Below are 19506 nucleotides of genomic sequence, written 5' to 3'. Positions count from 1 at the left end.
ACAATGTACCATGACTTGACAAAACATGTCATTTTAAAATGTGTTTAGTAAGATGACATAATTTCAGTAATTTTGATAATATAGAAACCAATAACTTTTGCAAAGGTTAGCTTATGCCCCCATATTGCCATTTATCCTCAGATAAATAAAAAATAAAGTCAAAGTCTGCAGACTTCTAACCTTGCTTCCCTTCTTGGACTTGGTAACTAAAATGTCCCGTACTGTATCTGATTTGAGTAATTCTCTCCATTAGACTCTTCCACACACATACATATGCAGACACACTCCATATACACACAAAAGCAAAGTAATTATCAGCTTGCAAGACCAGCGTTTTTTTTGTTTTGTTTTTGAAAACGGTCTAGAGAGGCTGCACTATTCTGTAAAACAAGAATAGCCTGCCTGCCTTCCTGCCTGCCTGCCTGCCTGCCTGCCTGCCTGCCTGCCTGCCTGCCTTCCTTCCTTCCTTCCTTCCTTCCTTCCTTCCTTCCTTCCTTCCTTCCTTTCTTTCTTCTTTTCCCTCTCAGGCCCAGGCTGCAATCTACTCGGCTTGCTGCTGTCCGCGCCGCGGACTCCCTGGGTCTGCCGGCGCGCGCCACAGCTGCCTGCCTTTTCTCCTTTCCCTGCAGGCACGCGTTCGCCATCTTGGCCACGCTGGTCGCCAGCTCCTCACGCCGAGTGCTCTGCCCGCCTCAGCCTCCCGAGCTACTGGAACTACAGACGGAGTCTCGCTCACCCAGTGCTCAGTGTTGCCCAGGCTGGAGTGCGGTGGCGTGGTCTGGCCTCGCGGCAGCCTCCGCCCCCCAGCCGCCTGCCTTGGCCTACCAGGGTGCTGGGATTGCAGCCTCTGCCCGGCCGCTGCCCCATCTGGGAGGTGGGGAGCGCCTCTGCCCGGCCGCCCCGTCTGGGAAGTGAGGAGCGCCTCTGCCCGGCCACGAACCGTCTGGGAAGTGAGGAGCGCCTCTGCCCGGCCACCCACCGTCTGGGAAGTGAGGAGCGCCTCTGCCCGGCCACCCACCGTCTGGGAAGTGAGGAGCGCCTCTGCCCGGCCACCCACCGTCTGGGAAGTGAGGAACGCCTCTGCCCGGCCACCCACCGTCTGGGAAGTGAGGAGCGCCTCTGCCCGGCCGCCCCGTCTGGGAAGTGAGGAGCGCCTCTGCCCGGCCACCCCGTCTGGGAAGTGAGGAGCGCCTCTGCCCGGCCGCCCCGTCTGGGAGGTGAGGAGCGCCTCTGCCCGGCCACTCATCGTCTGGGAAGTGAGGAGCGCCTCCGCCCGGCCTCCCATCGTCTGGGAGGTGAGGAGCGCCTCTGCCCGGCCACCCCATCTGGGAAGAAGTGAGGAGCGCCTCTGCCCGGGCGCCCCGTCCGGGAAGAAGTGAGGAGCGCCTCTGCCCGGCCGCCCCGTCCGGGAAGAAGTGAGGAGCGCCTCTGCCCGGCCGCCCCGTCCGGGAAGAAGTGAGGAGCGCCTCTGCCCGGCCGCCCCGTCCGGGAAGAAGTGAGGAGCGCCTCTGCCCGGGTGCCCCGTCCGGGAAGAAGTGAGGAGCGCCTCTGCCTGGCCGCCCCGTCCGGGAAGAAGTGAGGAGCGCCTCTGCCCGGCCACCCATCGTCTGGGAGGTGAGGAGCGCCTCTGCCCGGCCACCCATCGTCTGGGAGGTGAGTAGCGCCTCTTCCCGGCCACCCATCGTCTGGGAAGTGAGGAGCGCCTCTGCCCGGCCACCCATCGTCTGGGAAGTGAGGAGCGCCTCTGCCCGGCCACCTATCTTCTTGGAAGAAGTGAAGAGCGTCTCTGCCTGGCCGCTCCGTCTGGGAAGTGAGGAGCTCCTCTGCCCGGCCGCCCTGTGTCTGGGTAGAAGTGAGGAGCTCCTCTGCCTGGCCGCTCCGTCTGGGAGGTCTACCACGGAGGCCAGAAGCAATGTGGGGGCTGGACGTGGTGGCTCACGCCTGTGGTCCCGGCACTCTGGGGGGCGAGGCGGGTTGATCACTTCGGGCTAGGAGTTCGAGACCAGTCTGGCCAACTTGGCGAAACATGAAGAATACAACAGACAAACCAACCAACCAACTCAGTGACAACAAAACAGGTCTACCCTGGAGTCATACTCTAATTTTTTCTATTTTCTTCCCTTTCTGATCCTTTATCCCACTTTCTTTTTCTTCCTCCTCCTTCTCCCTCTTCTTTGTCAAATAGAGGATTGAGTTATTATCACTGATCCATATAAAGTCCCTCTCTCATTTATTTTAACTCCCACCCCCCCATTTCTATTCCCCGACTTCCCATGTGCAACCTTCCTAATATGTTTGATACGCATCTTTTTGTTTGTATGTATTTTTAGAAAATGTTTATTGTTTTTGTATGCAAAAATTAATAAAAAAACAAAACAAGAATAAAGCATTAGTTCTGGGAGCTAATCATGACAATTTCTGACTGCTTCCTGATTCTTAAGCGTCTGATTTCACCTCATTTCCCCAAAACCCACAACATAGCTCTGTAGCATAGCCATTAAGCTGAGGAATGGCTTATCTGATACCATATAGAACTCAACCTCTATTTGCTGAGACTAAATTACTTTTCTGATATCCTCCACCTGGTGGCCAACCCTGTACCAAAGCTATCATGGAGCCCTATCTAGCCTCACAACGAGCTGCTTCCATTTCTGTTCCCTAGCACTCTGTTCATTCCTGTTAATTTATCTTTGTATTTAACACAGGGGTTTGCAAGAAAACTCAATGGTTAAAAGAATGGGCATTGAAGCTGGAATCGCTGGGTTTGATTTTTTACTACCATTTACTGTTTTGATCAATTTACCAAATTCCCCTAGTCACATTTTCTTTATTATTAAAACAGTATTTAAATATCTAATACATGATTTCTGAAGGAATTAAATGAGGTAACGTATATAAGAAGTTATTTAGAGTCGTGTTCCCCTCTGACTCCACTCAGTGAATATTGACATTTGCCTGAGTTGAATTTCACACAAACTCTCTGAAGCTGGAACTTGACATTTGAACACGGAGGATGAAGAAGAGTAGACAAGGAGTCACATATGCCCAAACCCCAATTACTTTCCTCAGTCATAGATATGCCCACAGTGGCAGCTTACAGATTTTTATCAACCTGCCCATCCATACTTTCCAAAGAGAATTTTGGGATTTGCTCTTAGTTTAAAAGAGTAAATAATAAAAATAATAAATATAAAATACTCTCACGACTCTTATTCCACATGGTACTGGAAGTCCTAGCCAGAGCAATGAGACAAGAGAAAGAAATAAATGTCATGTATGTTAGATAAGAGGAAGTAAAATTGTCCTTCTTTGCAGATGACATGATCCTATATATAGAAAAACCTAAAGACGACTTACCAAAAAAAAAACCTATTAGCTATACTAAAGGAATTCATTAAAGTTGCATAATTTAAAATTGACTTTTTAAAAAAATTAATGTATAAAACCCAGTAGTGTTTCTTGACCCCAATCACAAACTAGCTGAAAAAAATACAAAAGCAATCTTTACACTAGCTAAAATCCACAAATATCTAAGAATAAATTTAACCAAGGAGGTGAAAGGTCTCTACAATAAAAACCACAAAACACCAATTAAAGAAACTGAAGAGGACACAAAAAGATGTAAAAAGATTGCATATTCATGTATTGAAAGAATTGATATTGTTCATATATGCATACTACTTACTCCAAGCAATCTTCAGATTCAATGTAATCCCTATCAAAATTCCAATGCTGTTTTTCACAGAAATAGAAAAAGCAATTCCAAAATTTGTATGGAAGCACAAAAGACACATAATAGCTAAAGCAAAAACAACAAAGCTGGAGAAATCACACTACCTGACTTAAAAATATGCTACAAAGCTATAATAACCAAAACATCATACTAGCATAAAAATGTACACATAATCCAATGGAACAGAATAGAGAACCCAGAAATCTACAATTTACAGCCAACTGATTTTCTATAAAGTTCCCATGAACATTAGATAAAGAATCACCACTTCAATAAATGGAGGTGGGAAAACGGAATATCTACATGCAGAAGAAAGAAACGAGACCCTTGCATCTCACCATGCACACAAATCAACTCAAATGGATTAAAGATTTAAATGTAAGGCCCCAAACTATAAAACTACTAAAACAAAACGCAGGAGAAATACTTGAAGACATTGGGCGAGTATTTAATGGGTAAGATTCCCAAAACACAGGCAACAAAAACAAAAATAGATTGGGTTTACATCAGACCAAAAAGTTTTGGCACAAGAAATAAGACAATCAACAGATATAAAGAGACAATCTGTAGAATGGAAGAAAATATTTGCAAACTATTCATTTGAAAAGGGACTAATATCCAGAGTGTACAAGGAGCTCAAACAACTGAACAGCAGTAAAAAAAAAATCTGATTTTAAAAATGGGCAAATGAGCTAAATAGATAGTTCCCAAAGGAAGAAATACAACTGGACAACAAGTATATTTAAGAAATTCTCAACATCACTAATTATCAGGGAAATGCAAATTAAAAAGCATATGGAGAGATCATCTCATCCCACTTGGAATGGCAATTATCAAAAAGACAAAAAAAAAATGCTGGTGAGGATGTAGAGAAAAGGGAAGTCATACATGGTTGGTGGGAATTTAAGCTAGAGGAGCCATTATAAAAAACAATATGGAAGTTCCTCTATACCTAAAAATAGAAATACCATATGATCCAGCAATCTCACTACTGGATATTTATCCAAAGGAAAATAAATCAGTATATCAAACAGATTATCTGTACTCCCATGTTTATTGTAGCACTATTCACAATAGCTAAGATCTGGGATCAACCTAAGTGTCCATCAATATTCAATGAAATACAATTTATCTATTTAAAAAGAATGAAAGCCTATCATTAATGGCAACATGGATATGCCTGGAAGATATTATGTTAAGTGAAATAAGTCAGGCACAAAATGATAAATACCTCATGTTCTCACTCATGTGAGAGCTAAAATAGCTCAGCTCATAGTAGAAGAAGAGAGGAGAATTGTGGTTACTAGAGGATGGAAAGGATAAAGGGAGGTGATAATAGGGAGAGAATGGTTAATGGAGGGCTGCAGCTAAATAATAGGAATAATTTCTAGCACTCTATAGCACTGTAGAATGACTATTGTTAACAATCATGATGTATATTTTCAAATAGGTAGAAGAGAGGATTTTGAATGTCCCCAATACAAAGGAATGATATATGTTCGCAGTGATGAATATGTTAATTACACTAAGTTGATTATTACACATTGTATACATGAATCAATGTATCACCATGTACTCCATATGTAGTTACAATTATTACATTTCCATAAAAATGTTTAAAGGCAGGAAGACAGGAGAGGGGAGGGTCAAACACCCTATGTGAAGGAATTCAAGCAGCATAGCATTCTAGTACATTTAGATTAGGAGTAAATAACCCTTTACATTTTATGTTATTTTATTTTTTATTTTTTGAGAAGGAGTCTCACTCTGTCACCCAGGCTGGAGTGCAGTGGTGTGATCTCAGCTCACTGCAACCTCCTGCTCCGGGGTTCAAGCGATTATCCTGCCTCAGCCTCCCAAGTAGCTGGAATTACAGGCACATGCCACCACGCCTGGCTAATTTTTGTATTTTTAGTAGAGACAGGGTTTCCCATGTTGGCCAGGCTGGTCTTGAACTCCTGACCTCAGGTGATCTACCCACCTCAGCCTCCTAAAGTGCTGGGATTACAGGCATGAGCTACCACACCTGGGCAACCCTTTACATTTTAATAGTTTCTGAATCTGTGTTAAGAGCAGAGTACACTAATCAATTTCACAATCATGAGCCATTTCATAATGATGGTAAAGTGCTCTCTACTGTGGAAGTCATAAAAATATGATATATTTGGAAATGTTGCCATCCATAATAAAAATTAAAGTTTGGGCACCCTAAATAGAATTTTTTCAGTTATTAAAAAACTTCAATTTTGATGAGTTTCTTTCTAGTAATGGTGACTAAATTAAGTTTATTTCCAAATGAGAAACATTTCAGACATTAATCAATTCAAAGCCATAGAAAGGTCAATTTATTTCTCTGAATTACAAAAACTTGGTTTCCTTAATCCATTTAAATTTCTAATAAAGTCAAGAGTTAACTTGTTATCTGTTTCTAATCTTTTTAAAGGGTGCACAAAATCTTAATGTGATGGATTTTGATATCATTATGATTTCCTTCAAATTTACATTCAATTATTTATGAAAAATAAATATTCTGCCTATTTTGATGTCTTACAGAAATAAGGACAGTCTTAAAAGTAATCTGACGGTGGATCTAATGAAGATCTGGTAGTGAAACCTAATTACTATTTGTTAGACTTTCTAAAATGAAATATATATTTGTGCATGAGGCTTCTCTGTACAGACAGATGCATGTATTTTTTTTTTAACCATGTGAGAATAAGAACAATAGAAGGAGACAGAAGAAAACAATAGGGAATAGGGTAGAATTGACGAATGTGAATAGAGGCGATGCTAATTTTACAGACCAAATACTACTTTTATGGATAGAATACTTTCAGGTGATTTGCAGAGCTAACTAAAGATTTTCCTACGTTTGCTTTCTCAGCGTAAGGCAGTAAAATGCTCCATTAAAATTCCTGCAGCATTTTTAATGTAATTTTCCTTTCCAGTAGAAACAAAAGCATGTGCATGAATTTTCATTTACTTGAATCTTTTCACATGATGTAAAAAGAAAAAAAGAGACCTGTTGCCTATTAGCTGTGTGAGCTTCAGTAAGGCGTTTAATTATTCTGGGACTCAGGTCCCCCATCTATAAACTAGACATTATAATATCTACCTTATCAGATAATTATGAGAAAGTGTTTATACAAATATTTGCAAGCTCTAAAATATACAAATGTGAATTCATGTTATTATCTTTGTCTTTTCACATAGCCAAAGGGTTTATTTCTGGTTCAATTATAAAAAGAATAAATCCACATGTAGCAAACGTACACACACAGCTGAGTCAAGGTCTGCACAAAAGATATATGTATATTATTAAATAAGGCTCCTGATAGCAAGTCACTCATATTTTTCAGTCTCTGTAATGAGGGACCAAAATCAAATGCCTTTTGGATCCAGGAAAAGAACATAATGGTATAAATGCCCAATGTATAGTGACAGGATACAGTGAAAAAAAAAATGAAGAGAAAAATGTGTTCTTCATAAAGAAAATCAAATTTAATTTTACAATTATTGTGCCGGCAAACACACACATCTGCCCCTGCCAGTGTGTGGCTCTCATATGATGAAAGAGTTAAATACATATGAAATAAGAAAACAATCAAGATCCCAATGCTGTAGATGACTGACATTCAATGGAAGTTTAGTAAAGGGAGACCTGAGAGTAGCTGGAGCATTCAGAAGTCAGATCAAAAAGAGGGCACTAGAAAGTGACTTTGAAGATTGACTAATGTCTATATAGATGGATGAGGGAGGGGAGAGGCCAGAGGAGAAGAACCAACTTCTGAGAACTCATGCACCAAGCATAAAATGAATGAGTTTTCTTTGAGAGCTATCTTATCTTATAATACTGAAAAACTATTGAGGATAAGCAAAAGACAATGTTAGAAGATAGAACACAAATAAATATAAAAAAGATTGATAAACAAGGAACATAAATAGGATGTGGTAGCGTATAGGGTGTCAGTGCACATCTGGGGAAAGAGAGGTTTTGGTAAGAAAATTGTTACGATAACAATGGACTGAAAATAAAAAGTAAAACGTATTTCAACACAGGAATTTATTTCAAATGAGTAACTTATGGGTAATTTATCATTGATCAATTTTCTGATTTTGATTAAATTATAAAAAGACATTGAAAGGGCAAAAAAGAAAGAGAGAGAGAGAGAAAAAAACAGAGAAGGGTGGAGAGAGATTTCTGGGCATCCTATGGCATCTACCACAGGTTGTCCCAATCTATAGATATCTGCACCTTTTCATTTTTGGATTATTTTTTGACTCTGTATATTGTAGAATCCTAATTGCATTGTAAACAATTCTTGTCCTTGGAGATGCAAATGAATTTTGTCTGGAGAGAATAAGACAATTTCTCCTTCAAGAAGGTACATTTACATCACTTTAAAAAATTAATTTTGGCATTCCTGATTGCCTGAATATGATTTTCTGTTCTTTGTGATTTCATTAAAACTGGTTTTAGGTGTTTTACTAGTGCCCTCATGTATTAATTTCCCAGGGCTGCTAACGCAAAGTGTCACAAGATTCGTGAGTTAAGACAAAAGAAATTTATTATCTTAAAATTCTGGAAGCTAGAATTTTGAAATTAGGTGTCAGCAGGGCCACGCTCTCCATGAAAGTTATAGGGGAGAATTCTTCCTTGCCTTTTCCTAGCTTCTGGTGGTTGCTGGCAATATTTGGCCTTCCAGAGCTTGCAGCTACATCAATCCAATCTTAGCCTCTGTTGTCACATGGACTTCTCTCCTGTGTTGGTGTCCCTGCCTTCACATGGTCTTCTTATAAGGACACTAGTCATTTGATTTAGGACCCAGCCTAATCTAGTATGACCTTATCTTAATTTGATATATCTACAAAGACCCTATTTCCAAATAAAGTTATTTTCACAGGTATACAGATTAGGACTTCAACATGTCTTTTTGAGGGCACGATTCAGCCCACAACACCTTATTAATTAACAAATTAAGTAAAACTTGTAACATGTTCATTTTATGTTTTATTTGAATCATGGTTATATTGTGTGTGTGTGTGTGTGTGTGTGTGTATAGTATATATATTTCAACAAAATTAGCATTCTGTTAAAGAAGCATTAACCCCTCCCCCCCCAAACCCTTATATATTTTCAACAGCTAAAATCTAAACTGTGGACCTTCCAAGGACAGGGACAATATCTTTCACTGTTTCATCCCCAACATGTAATGTCTAGTACAATAGTACACACTTGGTAAACATCTGTTGCACTTAAACCAAAATAGGGGTATTTCAGTTTACTTTTATGTGTTTACTTTGTGAACAATCCATTCTACTCTCAGAAGGGTTCACTAGTAATAATTCTTTCTTTGTAACAATTCAGCATAAAGAGGATGAATTGTTCAGGCCCTGAGGAGGTTGCCGCCAGTGCTCCAGCTGTGAAGTCATCAGGCCTGAGTCAAAACAGCATGGAGCAGAAAGAGCAAACCTGAGTATAATGTCAGAGGAAAAAAATTCAGAATTTGGTTATACACACTAGGAAAGGTGAAGGAAGAATCTAGTGTGACACGAAAGTCTGGGATAAATAAAACAAGGATAAGCTGATATCACTTTACCAGTGATAGAAAAAACTCTGTGATAGAAAAACTCTGTGATAACTCTAATATAATGAGAAATACACATATCTGGACTCTTCCCCTGGTTCCTGGCACATAGCTCCTAAACCCTTGGGGTCTCCCAAGCGGTAAGAGTTTTGTATGCTTATGAAATGACTGGCAACTGGGGGGTCCCTGGACATCTTCAGGCTGAGGCTGGTCACCAGAAAGACCAAAGTCTGAGAAGAGGATTAGCACTTTCAGCCCCACCCTCCAACCTCCGGGAAGAAGAGAGGGGATACAGGTTGAGCTGATCACCAATGGCCAATGACATAATCAATCATGCCTGGGTAATAAAGCTTCCACCAAAAGAGCAGAATTTAGATGGCTTCCAGGTTGGATAACACATGGAGAGGGCAGCATGCACAGAAAGGTCATGGAAACTCCATGCCCCTCCCCAGCATCTCCTTTATTGCATCTCTTCCATCTAGTGTCCATCTGTATCCCTTGTAATATCCCTTCTAATAAAGGGGTAAACGTAAGTGTTTCCCAGAATTCTATGAGCTGCTCTAGCAAATTAATCAAGCCTGAAAAAGTGATTACGTGAACCCCCAATTTATCGCTGGTCCGTAAGAACCACAAATTACAACCTAGAATTTGCGACTGGCATGTGAAGTAAGGGGTAGTCTTGTGAGACTGAGCTTTTAGCCTGTAGGATCTGATGGTATCCAAAATGGAAGTGAATTAGAGGACACTCACCTGGAATCTGCTGGATAATTGCTGGATGTATGAGGAAAAATCCCTGACATTTGGTGTCTACAGTATCGTTTGAATGGTGTGTGAAAGTCGGAAACCATTTTGCTTTCCTTTCCATTCAGAAATAAACTCATAACATTTTAAAACCAGAGACTTTTAGAGTCAAGCCTTTTTATTTTATAGCATGTTAACTGATTTTCAGAGAAGTAGCGAAGTCACACAATCTAGCCAGTGGCACAACAGGACATCTTGACTCCTAGGAAAATGATATTATACCTAAATCTTGATTTCTCCCCATGAACATACCTTTGAGTTTTATGCTATTAACAGGGTTTCCTACACATCAACTTTCCCATCTACTCTCAAGTAGTAAAGAGAACACCAGAAGCAAGCAGTGCATACCCAGATTGGCATACTGTGTTAAGATTAAATTTTTCCCACTGGAATGGCTGTATCTGTAGCGTCATCATGCACTCCCCTTCTTTTGCATGAGGTAAGCTTTCACTCATCATTGCTCTACTGGCTTGGATCAGTGGAAAGAGCTATGTGATTCTTAACCTCTGATATTGCAGCAGAAATTCTTTATCTTTTCAGTTTCATCTTCCATCTTTTTTCTGTCTTGCTGGTCCACAGGTGGTGGGCCCTTATAGAATGTATCACCCAGATTTCTTGTTGTTTGGTTTTCAGTGGATTTGGCCAAAGGAAGGTATGGGCAGGAGATTATGGAGGGGAGGAGAAAGGTTGGGGTATTCAGGTAATTTTTTTTTCCCGTAACTATATTTTTTGACCTCCCCATCCCCAGCACACAAGGTCAATGTTTTCTGGCATTGCCTCCATGCCGCTATGATTGCAGCCCCTAAGAGGCAGTCCTTTATCCATGGTTCTACTTCTTACCAGGTCTTCAGTGCATTATTTTCTCCTTTTGTCCTTTCAGGCCTAGGAGTAATAACAGTTTTCCATTGATCCATAATGATCTTTGGTTGCCTCCATCTTACTCGTTGGCTCCCTTGTCCCTGCCCTTACCTCTGCAAGCAGTCCTTACAGTAAAGTCTTCAGTGGAACCATCTGAATGGAATTCTATTTCACACTTGGACACTGACTGATAGAGTGACCTTTCAAAACATTCAACATTAATCAGCACTGAATTTTCAATAGTTTAAATACATGTGCACATAATCATAAGCTACTTAAAGCTAGCTATTTGTAGAATAAAAGGTTAAATAAAAGAGTAAAAGAAAAAGTCAATCTTTCCAGATGGGTTTAATCATAGAATTCTGAGACATCCTTCTTACTCCATTTTTATGTATGTTTACCACATTCGTTTTACTTTCTAAAGTCTTCTTTCATCTTTTTAATGACATCTTGATGAAGCATAGATGTGTCATTATTATAGAGAACCTCAGAGTAATAGGCGGGTATAAAAATAGCATATGCAGTAGTACGGAATTACACAACACCCTCTGTCTTTCAGTACCACACAATCACATGCATCAGTTCATGTAAGCAGTCAGAGGACCACCCGTGACTTCCAGTTTCCCAAAGAGTAACCTTTTTTGAAAACTACCTACATATCTACAGTATGTGTTTCTGGAACTAATACTAGGTAAAAGCATCTACAAAATAGACACAGAAAACCATTTTAAAAACCGAACCTTCTAATATGTGAGCCTGTGGAAGCCCTGGTCAGTTACTTGGAAAATCAACAAACTTACTTCTATTATGTTCATTTACTACTTTTTTTTTAATGGAACAAGATTTGTTTCTCAATCTTCAATGTGGGTTTAATGACAAAGCGAAAAAACACATGTCTCATAGGGATTTTAACAAGAAGAAAAACATTTAAATAACATAGAGGATACAAAAATGTTTTTGTTTGGGCTTTTTTTCCATTCCACCTCTTCATCACTTCTCAGACAAGGGGTAGAGTACATTATCCTGCAAATGAAGTAAGAAACTATAATTTTCATCCGTACTCTCTTTAACTGTAACAATGTATAAGAAACAACTTTTCTAGGACAGTATTTTCTTTTTTTTTTTTACTTTTTTTTTTTCCTTTTTATTTTTTATTATACTTTAGGGTTTTAGGGTACATGTGCACAATGTGCAGGTTTGTTACATATGTATCCATGTGCCATGTTGATTTCCTGCACCCATTAACTCGTCATTTAGCATTAGGTGTATCTCCCAATGCTGTCCCACCCCCCTCCCCCCACCCCACAACAGTCCCCGGAGTGTGATGTTCCCCTTCCTGTGTCCATGAGTTCTCATTGTTCAATTCCCACCTATGAGCGAGAACATGAGGTGCTTGGTTTTTTGTCCTTGCGATAGTTTACTGAGAATGATGTTTTCCAGTTTCATCCATGTCCCTACAAAGGACACAAACTCATCATTTTTTATGGCTGCATAGTATTCCATGGTGTATATGTGCCACATTTTCTTAATCCAGTCTATCGTTGTTGGACATTTGGGTTGGTTCCAACTCTTTGCTATTGTGAATAGTGCCGCAATAAACATACGCGTGCATGTGTCTTTATAGCAGCATGATTTATAGTCCTTTGGGTATATACCCAGTAATGGGATGGCTGGGTCAAATGGTATTTCTAGTTCGAGATCCCTGAGGAATCGCCACACTGACTTCCACAATGGTTGAACTAGTTTACAGTCCCACCAACAGTGTAAAAGTGTTCCTATTTCTCCACATCCTCTCCAGCACCTGTTGTTCCCTGATTTTTTAATGATGGCCATTCTAACTGGTGTGAGATGGTATCTCACTGTGGTTTTGATTTGCATTTCTCTGATGGCCAGTGATGATGAGCATTTCTTCATGTGTTTTTTGGCTGCATAAATGTCTTCTTTTGAGAAGTGTCTGTTCATATCCTCTGCCCACTTTTTGATGGGGTTGTTTGTTTTTTTCTTGTAAATTTGTTTGAGTTCATTGTAGATTCTGGATATTAGCCCTTTGTCAGATGAGTAGGTTGCAAAAATTTTCTCCCATTGTGTAGGTTGCCTGTTCACTCTGATGATAGTTTCTTTTGCTGTGCAGAAGCTCTTTAGCTTAATGAGATCCCATTTGTCGATTTTGGCTTTTGTTGCCATTGCTTTTGGTGTTTTAGACATGAAGTCCTTGCCCACGCCTATGTCCTGAATGGTATTGCCTAGGTTTTCTTGTAGGATTTTAATGGTTTTAGGTCTAACATGTAAGTCTTTAATCCATCTTGAATTAATTTTTGTATAAGGTGTAAGGAAGGGATCCAGTTGCAGCTTTCTACATATGGCTAGCCAGTTTTCCCAGCACCATTGATTAAATAGGGAATCCTTTCCCCATTTCTTGTTTTTGTCAGGTTTGTCAAAGATCAGATAGTTGTAGCTATGCGGCATCATTTCTGAGGGCTCTGTTCTGTTCCATTGATCTATGTAGGACAGTATTTTCTCTGAGCGAGTTGGAATATAAATTTTTTAAGATCCCTTCCAGATTTTGATTTGTATATATACAAATCTTTACCATCTTAGGGGAAGGCCTGCGGGATTCTTAGTTTCACAGAAGGGAATTGCCTGGGGACAGATAAGGGAGAAATTGACTGACATTTAAATACAGTTTTAAATGCTTAGTGGCTCCAAATAAATACATTCACTCCTTTAGTAGTAACATACTTCATTCAAACAGCTGTGGATGGCCACCTGCCATGCAAACATGGTGAGAGAACAAGCAGGATCTACAGCTTTAGTTTCATTGTGAAGACCTTCCTCAGACTAGTTCTGTTCCTTCTGTCTATTAATAATGATGAGTCCAATCTCTCTTCACCCATTACCTAATGAAACTCTTTGAAAAAATGCCTTCCAGCTGTCTCTAGCCTGGTACCTGAATTCTCTTGTGATCTCCAAGGGGGTTTATGCTCACCTTTAACCTTATAAAACATAGAATTACTTAACCATCCTTTAACCTTTGATCCTTCCAAGCACTTGGTAAGTTTGTGCTGTACCTGTTAACATGCCTGATTCTCTTTAGCACTGCTATGCTAGATAACATTTGAGCCACTACCCAAGCTGAAATGCTGCTCCCTCTGCCCCTCTCCTTCTGTCATCAGGAATGAGTAGAGAAAAATCCAACTGGATTCTCTTTGATTCCCAAATGTCACACCGTTTAACCAACGAAGGTGGAGGTTTTCAACTGTTCCTGTGATCTATGATCTTCAATATCTCTGTTATTCACTGTTCTCCAATGATATGTACAAATGTAGTGAAGATCAGTATTCCAGAATTTTCAAAAGCAAGCATAGGCCCTGTTAAGAGAATAAAGTACTCCCTCATGATAATAGAATTTTTACTAAACTCATAAAAAATAATGAGTTTAATATAATTATTAAAGGAGTGAATTACCTAAAATCCTACGAAACCTCATAGTTGGTCATTCACCTTAGAAAGATCAGTAGCAAAGGCAAAAAAAGCAGACACTGACTTATTCATCAAGAAGAATCAGATCCTCTGAGGGAAATAGAATTGAGGAGATCAAAGTCATATGTAAAAGTGATTTTATGATTACTAAAATATATAAGATATAAAAGTTATTTTATGTATTTCAAAATATTAAAATTAATTTCTATTCATTATCCCTATATTCACTAGGTGATAGCTTTAGATTTTCTTTCACCAAAGCCTTCAACAAAATGTGTGTGTGTGTGTGTGTGTGTGTGTGTGTGTGTGTGTGTGTGTGTGCTGGCTGCAGAAAATATGCATGTTTAGAAATGTTTTTATTTTCCAGGATCTGAAGCTTCTACCCAAATGTTAATGGCTATTTGATATACAATTTAGTTATTGATTCCCTCTTTAATTTTATCATAGTCACAGAAATAAGTAATAATTTGCTTCATATAGAAAATTTGGGAGTAACTTTATCTAATATACTCAGCTATGGTAAATAAAAACTTTTCAACAACTCTTCCCAAGAATTGTTGGGGGTTATAGAATCTTAGTTCAGTCAAGGATGACTTTAGACAAAGGGTTTGTTCTGAGTCTGTCTTTCCACAGAATGTACAGAGTGCATCTTTTCTGATAATCTGAGGGGTGCAGATCTAACTCACTGTTTGACTTTCACAGATTCCAAGCTTTATTGCAAAATCCTTTATTCCTACTGTCATCTGTTTTATTTCTCTATTCTATTTCCAGTTCTCTCTTTTTCCAATTATTCCCCAATAGAAATGAGTCATGATTTGGGGGAACTGACATGCTCTCAGCCATGGAAAAGTAAACAGAAGTAAATCCTGGAATAAATGTTTCTGCTGAGTGGAGTTACATAACTGGCATACACAGGCAGGGACATGGGAAGGATTTAGTGGAAGGTTGAGACAGGAGCTTTAACATTTGTTTATATAAAGGGGAGGGATAGAAAGAACTAATGGACAGAAACAGGTTATTGCCAGGTATCTGCTTCCTGCCCAATCATTTGGACTAGGTTTCAGCCCTTTATGAAAACATACCTTAAGGCCAGAAGAGCTACTATGATTTCTAAGGACCCTGGAAAGAAATATTGCTGTTAAGTAAACTGAGGTGACACAGGACAATGCAGAGTTGAAGAGAGGATAATTTCTCCTTGTCTGCACAGAACGCAGCACATCTTCAGCCCTTCAAAGACGGGCAGCTTTGGCTGCATCCCTGGGCAGTTCCCTGGGTGTGCACATTGATGCTCTTATAATGTCCTCACTATGAGATTTCCCACCACCCACATTGGTGCTCACATCTAGCGGCATCACAGAGAGGTAGAACTAAAGGGAAGAAGTTGATGGATGCCATCTGGTATTGCAGGTGATGACAGATATGTGGATCTCCACAATGCACTGCTGTCAGCCCACAGAAACACCTGAGAAAGCTATGTGGAATTTGCATATGCCGTTGGAAGTAAGGAGAAATTCTGGGTTATTGAGATTAACATGATTTCTTTCATGTTTATATGTAGTTTAAGTGTGATGCCTGAAGAGCATAATGCCTCGTTTTTTCCTTCTTTCCTTTTAGGTACTATAAGCATGATTGTAGTACAGATGATGTTTTAGAATTGAAACAGAGAAACCATTTTACATTCTAAAGTACATTCATTTATTTTAAAAATCATAATTGTTAGTTTCTTCACAAGTATGTATATTTCAATTTAGTTACTGTATGCGGGCTACATTCCATGCATTTTACGTATATTAGTTAATTTAATCATCATAAAATCTTGTGAGATTGATGCTGTTGCTATCTCTAGTTTACAGGTAGAGAAACTGAGAGTTCCCAACTAGAAACTGATTATCTACACTTAACAAAGAGGGTTCAGAGATGGAAAGAGTTATTCTAATTAGGATATTTCTATGTGAAATTTAGTAGGAGCATAAACACTTTCCATAAATGTATTTCTCACTGGTTCCGACTTACGTATTTTATTGCAAAACAAATTAATAAAAATTTAGAACTTCTGTTTTTAAAAGGGCAATTAGAAAAATTTATGATGTCTGGGTGCAGTGGCTCACACCTGTAATCCCAGCACTTTGGGCAGCCAAGGCAGGCGGATCACCTGAGGTCGGGAGTTCAAGACCAGCCTGACCAACGTGGAGAAATCCCGTCTCTACTAAAAATACAAAAAATTAGCCAGGCGTGGTGGTGCATGCCTGTAATCCCACCTACTTGGGAGGCTGAGGTAGGAGAATCACTTGAATTCAGGAGGCGGAGGTTGTGGTGAGCCAAGATCGTACCATTGCACTCCAAGCTGGTCAACAAGAGTGAAACTCCATCTCACGAAAGAAAAGAAAAGAAAAGAAAAGAAAAGAAAAGAAAAGAAAAGAAAAGAAAAGAAAAGAAAAGAAAAGAAGGAAGGAAGGAAGGAAGGAAGGAAGGAAGGAAGGAAGGAAGGAAGGAAAGAAGGAAAGAAAAAGAAAAATTTTAAATGTTGAGTAGCTGCTTAAGAAGCAGGAAGTAAAAGGGGAAATTTACTATAGAGAAAATCCTCTAAGCGGAGGGGTCCTTTCAAGGAAACAGCATCTCAGAAGAAAAATTGAGATTGAGAGAAATACGCTGTATTAGAGGAACATGACTTCAGATTGACTGTTTTGAAAACTTAAAAATACCTTAATTATTGATAGCATCATAATGATCAGGGTCCTTCTGGTGGGGTACCACTCAACAAAATTAAATTTTTTAAAAAGTGAATCCGATAGCAATAGTATTAGTGTTTGACAGTGTTTAAATGCCAGAAAAAGATAAAAGTGAATTTGTTACATGCTGTTAGAAAGGGCATTATTATGTTTGTAAATCATTGCTACTATCAATAAGGTATAATGTTAAAGAGCTCATTTTCTGGAGCTACACAGCCCACATTTAGATCTTGTCTTAATCAGTTTCTAGTTGGGCATTCTCAGTTTCTCTACCTGTAAACTAGAGATAGCAATCAATCTCACAAGATTTTATGATGATTAAATTAACTAATATATGTAAAATGCATGGAATGTAGCCTGCATACAGTAACTAAATTAAAATATATATACTTATGAAGAAATTAACCATTATGATTTTTAAAGTAAATGAATATACTTTAGAATGTAGAATGGTTTCTCTGTTTTCAATTCTAAAACATCATCTGTACTACAATCATGCTTATAGTACCTAAAAGGAAAGAAGGACAAAATGAGGCATTTTTATCAGATTTTTTTAAACTCATATACAGTGAAAACATTCATATACAGTGAAAGGGACATTTCTAAATATTTCGGTCCCAGCAAAGAGGTTTTTGTAGCCAAGGTATTTGCTCATAAGCATCTATAGTTGGATGAGGTCACGTACTTGCTCATCTGCCATTACTTGGGAACAGTAGTTTGTGGCAAGCAAGAACCTGAAACCTTTACACGGCCATGGTTATGCACCATGAAATAGGGAATTAAGTAAAATCAGAAAAACAGATGTTGGATCTAAGCTAGGAATCAGTACAAGACCTCACAGAATGATAGGATGACTCATGGTTCTGTGTCTCCTAGAACAATGTTCAATATGACTAACCTGCCACCAAATTAAATGTTTGCTCCAGGATGGTCAGTAAGACAGTCTTGGATTTTCTAATGGACATTTTAGTAAGCAAGTCTGAGGCAAGGTAGAGAGATTCAGGCATACTGGGCCATCAGGGATTATAAAGGTTTGAGGGGATAGGAGGGTAGGAATAGAAGAAAGATTCTGTAAAGCTTTCTTCTTCACATTTGCAAGTCTTTTTACTCTCTACTGTGCCTAGGAATGTGTGCTAGTGCCAAGTAAATGAGAGTAAATTCCTCTCTAAAAAAGCCATCCAGTTAATTAGATTGCAATACATAGATGGTATATATCATTTAGCATTCTTAGAGGTTATAAATTAAGGCATTACATTCAGTGAAAAACAGCTATAGCTTACTGATTTTCTATATACATGTCTCATAATTTGATAAAAAAATTAACCCATGATCTACCTTTATTCTAAAAAAAAAAAACTAAAGTTTATTGAGGTGGTCACAATATGCCAACCACTATGCTAAGGAACATGTATGGATTGCTAGGAGATTATTGTGCATATCTATAAAACCAGAGGAAGTATTATTATCCTCAGTGTACAGACAAGGAAACTTGAATCTAAGGAAAGAAACATGAATTTCTAAAAATCACACAGTTCATATGTGTGGGCCTGTGAATTCAAACCCAGGTCAATGTGACTTCATCCTGGGTGTGTAGGTGTCACCATCAAGCTACCCTCAAGTTAAGCCCTGAATTTTTCCAGTGATGCCAACCCTATGTGCAAATTAAAAGCATCTGGACAACTTTTCTAAATCCTGAGACCAGGCCATACCCAGAACCAATTTAGTAAGATCTTGGGGGTAGAATCCAGGCATTCGTAAGTCTAAAAACTTCCCCAGGTGATTCCAATGTGCAGCCAAGATTGAGAACATCTCTCATATATTCCGCTCAAACAAAATTTCACAACTTTGAATTTTGTCCTTTATATAAAATTGCCACAAGGTATCTGTGGTTCTCATGTTCTCCTATTTAGATAAACGAAAAAATACTTGTATTAAAAATTTATTCCAAATACCCTTCTAACCATTCTCAAAACAGAAATACTCCTAGAAAGACTTAATCTAAATGTTTGTGTGCCACTAGCATTTTTTTCTAAGTTCATTAATTTTTAGTTCATGAATGTATAATTCTCTATAGTGTGATGGTTAAGGATTGGGGATTTGATGCTGGCATGTCTAGGTTTGAATCCTGGCTCTATCATTACATTTGAGCAACTTAAACTCTTTGTGCCTCAGTTTTATCATGTGTAGAATGGGGTCAACATTACTACCTAACTTGTAGACCTTAGAATTGTGTCAGAATTAAGTTATATATAAAGAAGACTTAGAATAATGCCTGTTGCATAGTAAAAACCCAGCGAATTTTAGGTATTTTCATTGT

The 19506-nt window shown here is 39.0% G+C and overlaps 1 protein-coding gene across 1 annotated transcript in view; it reads left to right on the top strand.

Annotated features, from left to right (window-relative positions):
• Nucleotides 1-2406, top strand: part of LOC134731566 (uncharacterized) — a 33385-nt gene extending 30979 nt beyond the window's left edge. Inside the window, exon 3 of the mRNA XM_063611015.1 lies at nt 630-2406. Coding sequence (XP_063467085.1) covers nt 630-1147 — 518 coding nt within the window. The 3' untranslated portion in view covers nt 1148-2406. The remainder of the gene's footprint in view (nt 1-629) is intronic.
• The last annotated feature ends 17100 nt before the right edge of the window (nt 2407-19506 follow it).

The sequence above is a fragment of the Symphalangus syndactylus genome, chromosome 10 (genome assembly GCF_028878055.3).
Source record: "Symphalangus syndactylus isolate Jambi chromosome 10, NHGRI_mSymSyn1-v2.1_pri, whole genome shotgun sequence".
NCBI classification, from domain to species: domain Eukaryota; kingdom Metazoa; phylum Chordata; class Mammalia; order Primates; family Hylobatidae; genus Symphalangus; species Symphalangus syndactylus.
This window is presented reverse-complemented; position numbering and strand designations above follow the sequence as displayed.